Genomic DNA, 9,084 nt, shown 5'->3' on the forward strand with positions numbered 1-9,084 from the left:
TATAAATGGAAAAGAATAAGTAATTCTTAAAAAAAAAAAAAGAAAGAAAGAAAGAAAGCAAGCAAGCACTGGGGCCTGAAGGTGGCAGGTAGTTACAGTACTGGATTCCCACGTGGCCAACCACTGTTTGAGTCCTGGATCTGGAGGCTTGCTTTTCCACTTTCCCTTTCTCTCTCTCTGGTCAAATTAAACAAATAATAATGATGAAAATAAATGAAATAAAAATAATTATTTAAACAAAAAGAAAGTACATTTAAAAAACTTACCAACATAGCCTACAACATAACAAAAAAGAGCAGAAAATAAGATGCTAATTGAAGGTTATGTAACAATCCAACGAATCAAATGTTCTGTCAAAAGCACTAACATGTAAAGTAAAAAAATAATTGCCTTCAAAACATTGCTATAGTTAGGGACCAGCAGATGGTGTAATTTCTACATCATTGGACTCCCATGTAGTAGACCGTGGTTCAAGTCTCAGACCCAGTGGCTTAAACTCATGCCAGGCGCATGTGTGATCCCGCTAGGGGGTGATTTCTCACTTTCTATCTCTCTGTCTCTCTCTGTCTTTCTGGCAAGCACACATGCCTTATAGCAAAAACCTCTCCAAAAACAAAAACGAAACAAAAACAACAACAACAAAAACATTGCTATAGTTAAAGAAGTTCCCAATATATCAGAAGTTTTGTCCTTAATACTTTAATACTGAGAATACCTACTGAAGACCAAGTTTTGTATGTCTCTTCAGATTCATTCAGGTCCACCTGTCCCTCAAGCCTTGGCGACTTGCACAGTGAGAATCTTGGCTGCTTCTACCTTTGTTTTACCTCCTAATATTATTGACTGTTTTCAACTTCATGTACTCAGTGGAACTCTGGTTCATCTCCCAAATTCTGGACTCAGATTAAGGCTAAACTACATGGTGTTAAGATCTGGCTTCCCCAGAGAGACTATCCAGATGGATAAGGGTATTAATGCCCCATACTTGGTAAAGAGCAGGCATTCTCAACATGTCTGTTGGTAAAATGAAAAAGGAGGGGGATCAGCAGTTAGTGTAATGCTATGTCACTGGACTCCCATGTAGTCGACTGCATTTCAAGTCCTGGACCGAGTGGCTTAAACTCACGCCAGGCACGTGTGTGTGCGTGCCCAAAATCCTGAGAGGAGAATGGAGGAGAAGGGAATGCGGTGTGGACATCCCTCCTGGGGGGTGATTTCTCGCTTTCTGTCTCTCTATCTCTCTCTGTGTCTTTCTGGCGAGCACATGCGCCCTATAGCAAAAACCTCTCCAAAAGAAGAAAAAAAAAAAAAAAAAAGAAAAAAGAAAAAAGAAAAAAAAAGGTGGGACCAGCAGATGGTGTAATGGTTATGTCACTGGACTCCCAAGTAGTCAAATAGTCGACTGCAGTTTGAGTTCTGGACCTGGTGCCTTAAAACTCACACAAGGGAGTATCCATCCATACTCCAAACCCCAAGACTTTTTTTTTTTTTGGGGGGAGAGGTTTTTGCTATAGGGCGTGTGCACTCACCAGAGAGACAGAAAGTAATAAATCACCCCCCATGGGGGATGGCCACCCCACAATCCCTTCTCCACTCTCCTCTCAGGATCTTAGGCACGCATGCACATGTGCCTGACGTTGAATTTAAGCCACTGGGTCCAAGACTCGAACTATGGTCAACTACACAGGAGTCTAGCAACATAACCATTATGCTAACTGCCGGTCCCACCCAAGACTTTCTTTTTTTGGAGAGGTTTTTCACTATAGGGCGTGTGCACTCACCAGACAAGACAGAGAGAGACACAAAGAAAGCGAGAAATCAACCCCCAGGGGGGATGGTCACGCCACAATCCCTTCTCCTCCATTCTCCTCTCGGGATCTTGGGCACACACGCACACGGGGTGAGTTTTAAGCCACCAGGTCCGGGACGTGAACCGCGGTCGACTACATGGGAGTCCAGCGACATAGCCATTACGCTAACTGCTGGTTCCCAAGACTTTCTTTCTTATCTCTCTGTCTCTGTCTCTCTGATGAATGCATGCATCCTACAACGAAAATCTCTCTTAAAAAAAAATGAAAAGATAATTTTAAAAAAGTGCACATGGCCATTGTGCAACTGAAAAAGCAAGCAAGAGACTAAATCATGTAGAATTGTATATGCTAAGAATAGAAGTTTAGACTTTTTTTCCTTAGCAGATACAAGGAATCAATGAAATATTTTATTGGGTCATTGTAAAAGTCATGACGTATTTTTGCATAGAAAAATATGTCATGAGTTTTCCAATGACCCAATAAATAGATGATTAGTGCAAGTGAATTTTTCCTTTATAAATATTACTCTGGAAGCAGTCTGGAGTCTGAATGAAGGGTACAAGAGGGATTGGAGGGAAAGTGACCTTTTGGATAACCACAGTGAATCAAAGTAAAAATAGAAAATGGTTTTATCTGAGGCAATAGCAATGCATGAGGAAAATAGGAAGTAAATTAATCTGATCAAGCCTCTAGATCTAACTACCAATTTATTTTTTAATTATTTATTTAATTGAATTTTATTTATTATTATTTTCTTTTATAAGGTTGCTATAGACATGTGTGCTCACCAGAGAAAGACAGAGGGAAAAAAAAAAGTAAGCCACCAGGTACAGGACTCGAACCATGGTCAAACATGTGGGAGTCCAGAGCCTGAACCACCTGCTGGATTATCTAACTACAAATTTAGAGGGAGGAATAAAGGCCACTCATTAAACACCTCCATGTGGATATAATCAGCCAAATTCATGTATTTGAAAACTCTAGAGGGTAGTCACCCAGTTTCTACAACCTAAAAATGGCATGGGGCGAAAAAGAGAGTGGGCAAAAGAAGCCATTATGGATTAAAAGAGAATTAGGAGACCTATCAACTAAATATAATGTGTGCATGACTTTGGATTCTGATTTCAATAAACCAACTGTAAAAAGACATCATGAAACAATGAAGATATTTAACATGGACTGAAGATTAGATGATATTAGGAAAGTACTGTGCTTTTAAAAAATATACAATAATGGGGCAATAATGGGGGCCAGCAGGTGGCATGGTGGTTAAGGGTGCTGGACTCCCACATGGCTGACCACGGTTCGAGTCCAGGACCTGGCAACTTGCTTTCTCACTTTCTCTCTCTCTCCTATCTCTCTCTGGGCAAATTAAAATAAATAAATAATGGATAAGTAAAGTTTAAAAAATAATTATTATTTTAAAAATATATACACACAATAATGGTACACTACTCTTTTTTTAACTCTTTAAATACAAGGCAGAGTTGGTAAATTGGAGGTCTAAGGACTGTACTTGCAAACCTGTCTTATTTGGTCCACATACCATTTTTTTTTTAACTGTTAAGTATTATTACTCAAATAGTGGGACATTATGCACTTAAAAGATATAGCTTTCTAGATTCTTTTGAAAAAATATAAGAAGTTCTAAAAATATAGGCCAGTATTTCCACAGAGCAACAGTCTGGACTTAGACTGGTCATGAATTCTCCAATTCACTAGTCTCTACCATTCTCTACTCATTTGATCCCCCTCTATTATTACAGGCTCCATCACATTGGATATAAAGAAAACAGAAAATTAGCCCAGCCACTGTAGCACAGCAGTAACGTTAAGTTGGAAGCTGTAGCTTCCACAGCCCTGGATCCTCGTGTCAGCCTGAGAACACACATGCCTTGTATGCAGGCTCCCAGTACTCTGAGGACCTGGAAGGCTAACAAAGGGATCACAACATTATAAGACCCTGTCAACAGCGCTTTACTTGTTCTCACTCTCATGCATGCACAGGTGCTATTAATTAAAAGAAAGAAAGACAATAGAAATGAGAGAGAGGGGCTGGAAATATAGATGGTTCATGGTAGTAAAAATAAAACTAGAAACAAAAATAACTATACACCAATAGAAGAGTGGTAAGTAGAACTGTACACAATGATTTTCGATGAAAGACCACAATGGGGGCCAGCCAGTGGCATGGTGGTTAATGCAATTGGGTCTGACATAGCCAGCTGCATGGTTTGAGTCCTGGACCTGGTAGATTGAAAAATTTGCTGGGTATGTGTACATGTGTGCCCAAAATCCCAAGAGGAGAATGAAGAAGAAGGGACTACATTGTGGCTGTCTCCCCTGAGAGGGTGGTTTCTCACTCTCCTCTCACCCTTTCTGTTTCAGGTAAGTGCACTGTAGCTAACTTAAACAAACACAAACAAAAATTAAATAAATAATAAAAAATATATATGTATGTGTGTGTGTGTGTGTATATATATAAATATATATATATATATAAAATTCAGGAAAGAGGTTTTTTTTTGGAAGAAGACAGAAAAAAGGGAAAGCAGACAAACATAAAGATAGGACTTATTACGAGCCAGCTATACCATGGTGGTTAAGGCTGCTGGATCCCTCATGGTCAACTGTGCAGTTCAAGTCATAGATATGGCAGCTTGAAAAAATATGGTGGGTGAGTGTGTGTGTGTGTGTGTGTGTGTGTGTGTGCTCAAAATCCCTAGAGGAAAATGGAAAAGGGATTGTGGTGTGGCCATCCCCTCCCTGGGGGATGATTTCTCATCTTTCCCCCTCTCTCTCCTTCTCCCTCTGGTGCCCTATAACAAACTTAAAAAACAAAAAAGATAGAACTTATTATACATTGATTATGTTCCAGTTCTTCAGTTAGGTGGTGGGCTGCTAGGTATTAATTTAATCTTTTTTAGAAGACTGGGTATTGGGCTAGCTCCATGGCTTGATGCATAAGGCAAACAGATCGCACATGGCCTACTGTGCAGTTAATGGTACTGGACCTGATAGCTTGAGAAACATGTGAGGGCACATATGTAAATGTGTCCAAAAAGTCCTGAAAAAGGAGGGATAATGAGAAGGGATTGTTCATGACAATTCCCTATAGGAGGTACCTTCTCCTTTTCCTCATCCCTCTGATAAGTATGAACACCCTCTAGCACACACATGTGTACACATAAACACACAAAGCCAGTCAGTTAAGGGAGCTGGATCTCAGATGGCCAACTGTGTGGTCTGAGTTCTAGACCAGTGGCTTTAGAAATACACTGGCACAGGGACCAGCAGGTAGCATGGTGGTTAAGGCACTGGACACTCCCACATGGCCGACCAGAGTTCGAGTCCTGAATCTGGTGGCTTGCCTTCTCACTTCCTCTCTCTCACTCTCACCCTCTGTCTCTGCTCAAATTAAAAAAAAAAAATCAATGAATGAATAAATAAAATAAAATAAATAATTATTAAAAAAAAGAAAAGAAATACACTGGCACTTATACATGTGTGTCCACAGTCCAGAAAAGAGGGAGAAATGGAGAAGGGACTGCTGTGTGATCATGCCCCATGCAGGGTGCTTTCCCCAACCTCTTGCCCGTGCATGTGCCCTCTGGCAAATTAAAAACAAAAACAAAACAACAAAAAAGAAGACAAGGTCTTGCTTTGTTATGATCTTCTTGCCCTGGCCTCCCAGATGTGACTACAGGCACACATCACTGAATCCAGTTTTGTTTTTCTTTTTTTTAAAAAAAGACAGGGTCTATTATGTTGCTCAGACTAGCCATAAGCTCATGCTGGCTATTCTCCTGCATCAGCCTCCTTTAGATCATGATCTTCCTGCTTCAGTTTCTTGAGTACCTGGGATTATAGGTACATGACACTGCACCTGGACTTCAGGTTGGATTGAGAATCAAACCTGGGTATCCCTACAGAGTACATGTCTTAGCACTTAGCAGCATGTGCAACCACAGCTGGGCCTTGATTTAATTTTTATGCTTCCCAGAATATATGTCACATATATTCTTTTGTGTATACCAACTATGCCAAATAAAACATCTTTTTAAAAAAATGTTTATTTTATGTATTTCTTTCTTGAAAGACACACACACTGGTATCCTCAACAGGTTCTTGCCGGGCAATGATCCTCCTCTCAATCTCCAGCCAGCCAGGATTATAGGTATGTAGGCATAACTGGCATGTTCTAGTTGACTCAGCTTCTGAACCCAGACCTCCCATTAGGCTCTATACTGTATGGTGCCCTATTGCCTTTGCCAACAGGGCTAGGCCACTTAAAACATCTTTTTAAAAAGAAAGAGGGGCCCTTGTATAGCCAAAATAATCTTTAAAAAGAGCAAAATTGGTAGACTACACTTCCTGATTAAAAACTTACTACAAAGCTACAGTAATCAAAATTATATAATGCTATATAAGAATAGCTACATAGACCAACCAAATTCAAGAATAAACCCATTCATTGATGACCAAATGATTTTCTACAAGAGTGTTAAAACCATTCAATAAGTGTAGAATAGTCTCTTCAACAAATGATGTACTCGCACATCTAAAAGTCGTAAACTGAACCTCCACCTCACACCATGTACAAAAATTAACTCAAAATGGATCAATGACCTAAATCTAACTGCTAAAATCATAACATTCTTAGAAGAAAACATAGCAGAGAATTTTAGTGACTTTAGGTTTGGCAATGACTTTTACATGACACCAAAAACATAATCAATAAAAGAAAAAATAATAAACTAGACATAATCAAAATTTAAAACTTTTATGCATCAAAGGGCATTATCAGGGGGTCAAGGTGGCAGTGGTGGTACAGTAGTAATGCCACTGGACTCACATGGGAAAGGTCCTTAGTTCATGTCACAGGATCTCCCTGAGCACATGAAGCCTGTGATCTAGGCTTTCTGGGACTGGGGGTAGACCTTGTTGATGGTGCCTGCCTGTCTGTCTGTCTCTGTCTCATAGGGAGAAAATAAACAAAAAAACTTTAAAAATATAAGCTCAAGGGGTCAGGAGGTGGTATGGTGGCTAAAGGTGCTGGATTTCCACATAGCTGACCATGGTTTCAAGTTCCAGACTTGGAGGCTTGCTTTCTCACTTTCCTTTTTTCTTACTCTCTGTCTCTGTCTTGTCAAATTAAAAAATAATAATAACAAATGGAATTAAATAAATAAATATTTAAAAAATATAGGCTCAAATATGTTTTATGATTTTCTCTGGTTTTGAAATGTTCTATATTGTTCCCAGGTTAATAGTTATCTGTGCTATTTCAATCAGTCTACATGATTTAGAGGCTTTCAGATTCTATTTTGGTTACTTGTTGCATATTTTAATATCTTTCTCAATTCTCATATTGATTTTTAAGAGGTTCAATTAATACTCAAATGTTTCTTATTATTTAATAGATAATGTTACTAGTATCACTTCAGTCTCTAAATTAGAATATTTTGTTTTTCATATATGCTTCATGTCTAATAGTTTAGGTCACATGACAACATTATACAGTAATTTTTGTTCTGGGTACCATTGTATTTCATTTCCGGTATAAAATGAAAAAGGCTTTCTGTTGTCTCTTAAACGGAGACATTCAATAAATATAATTTATAGACTAAAAAAGAAAAAAGATGAAGACTGAAAAATGTACAATAGGTATGGCAGGTGGTATGGAATCTAAGGTGGCTGCATCCCATAAGGGCGATTGCACAGTCTGAGTCCCAGACCAGGAGGCTTGAAAAGCACACCAGGCACATGTGCAAGCATCCCTCACATCCTAAGTGGAGAGTAAAATAGAAAGGACTACAGGATGGCCAACCCCCTGAGAGGTGATTTCTCACTTTCTCTCTCTCTCTCTGGCAGTGACACACATCTTATGGAAAAATTTCAAAACAAAATAAAACACCAACAACAATAAATGAGCGCCATGGTAACATTTTTATCTACCCAGCTAATGTAATAATTAGTGGAAAGTACGCAAAAGATGCTGGAGCTGGCTCTGTCCCTTACCTTGCCATTAAGAACGATGTTCTGACTTCCACACAACACTGACTGGCGACTAACTTTGTTCCCAGATGCCTGAAAGAATACAACAGAAAACTGGGGTGAGCAGATTGAGTGGGTTTTGGGGCTACATGTTTCCATCACAAAAGCTCATACTAGAGAGAAAGGAACTTGAAATCGGATGCTGTCTACAACATACCTATCTATCTATACATATAGATATAGATATAAGGATGGATTAGGAAAGTAGGTATATAAGGAATCAATCCAGAATTCAGATATAACAGGTCTCTAGTGCGAAATCAGACAGTGATGTAGAATCAGTGACGTAGATTCAAGTCCCAATACCACATTTAATGAGGATATCACAGAGCTTTAAGAATGCAAAAATAAATAATAGTAATTTGCCCTGTTTCCAGCATTTGATGCTCATATTATGCACTGACTATAAAGGAACCAAGAGTTAACATGCTAACACATTACAAAACGTTAGTTTTAAAAAACAGTTTAAGAGGATCTGAAACCTGGAGCTGTAATAAAATATTAGGATAGGGGAACCAGCACTTAGCATAATGCTATGTCATTGAACTCCCATGTAGTCGACTGTGGTCTCAGAAGCGGTGGCTTAAACTCACGCCAGGCGCGCGTACATGCGTGCCCAGGGTCCCGAGAGGAGAATGGAGAAGGGATTGCGGCGCGGCCATCCCCGCTGGGGGATGATTTCTCACTTTCTGTCTCTCTGTCTCTCTGGCGACTGCATGTGCCCTACAACAAAATAAATAAATAAATAACATAAAAATCATTAAAAAATATATTAGGATAGGGCTTGCATAAATAAATAAATAACATAAAAATCATTTTAAAAATATATCAGGATAGGACTTGCCCCGTCCTCTGGAAGGCACTTTCTCACTACAAGAAAATCAGAAGTAAATACAAAAAGTCTAAACGGCCATGCAAGGACTAAGTAACAAAGACCACTCATGAATGGTCACTAGGTAATCCGGACTGTCAAAGGGACCCGGGGCGGGTGGGGCCGGGCCGGGCCGCGATGGTGCCGCTGGCCGGGCCTCTCTTTGAGAACACAGGCTCTGAGGGCAGGGCAGCGCAGCTGTCTGGACACGCGGGCACGCGCACCGTCTCGATGTACTCGGACTTGTTGTAGAGCAGCTCCCCCAGCTCCATGGCCGACGTCTCCTTTGCACAGCTCCGGTCACAGTCAATCTTCTGTCAGGTATTCCTGCTCCTTCCGGCCGCT

At 39.9% G+C, this 9,084-nt stretch overlaps 1 protein-coding gene across 1 annotated transcript in view; it reads right to left on the bottom strand.

The window, feature by feature from the left end:
• The window catches only part of DCTN5 (dynactin subunit 5), a 23,336-nt gene extending 14,252 nt beyond the window's left edge, over positions 1 to 9,084 (bottom strand). Inside the window, exons 1-2 of the mRNA XM_006148297.2 lie at positions 8,964 to 9,084; positions 7,833 to 7,901 (exon numbers count right to left, since the gene is read on the bottom strand). Of these exons, the coding sequence (XP_006148359.1) occupies positions 7,833 to 7,901; positions 8,964 to 9,011 (117 nt within the window). The 5' untranslated portion in view covers positions 9,012 to 9,084. The remainder of the gene's footprint in view (positions 1 to 7,832; positions 7,902 to 8,963) is intronic.

This window comes from Tupaia chinensis, unplaced genomic scaffold, assembly GCF_000334495.1.
Source record: "Tupaia chinensis unplaced genomic scaffold, TupChi_1.0 Scaffold000231_2, whole genome shotgun sequence".
Classification (NCBI taxonomy): domain Eukaryota; kingdom Metazoa; phylum Chordata; class Mammalia; order Scandentia; family Tupaiidae; genus Tupaia; species Tupaia belangeri.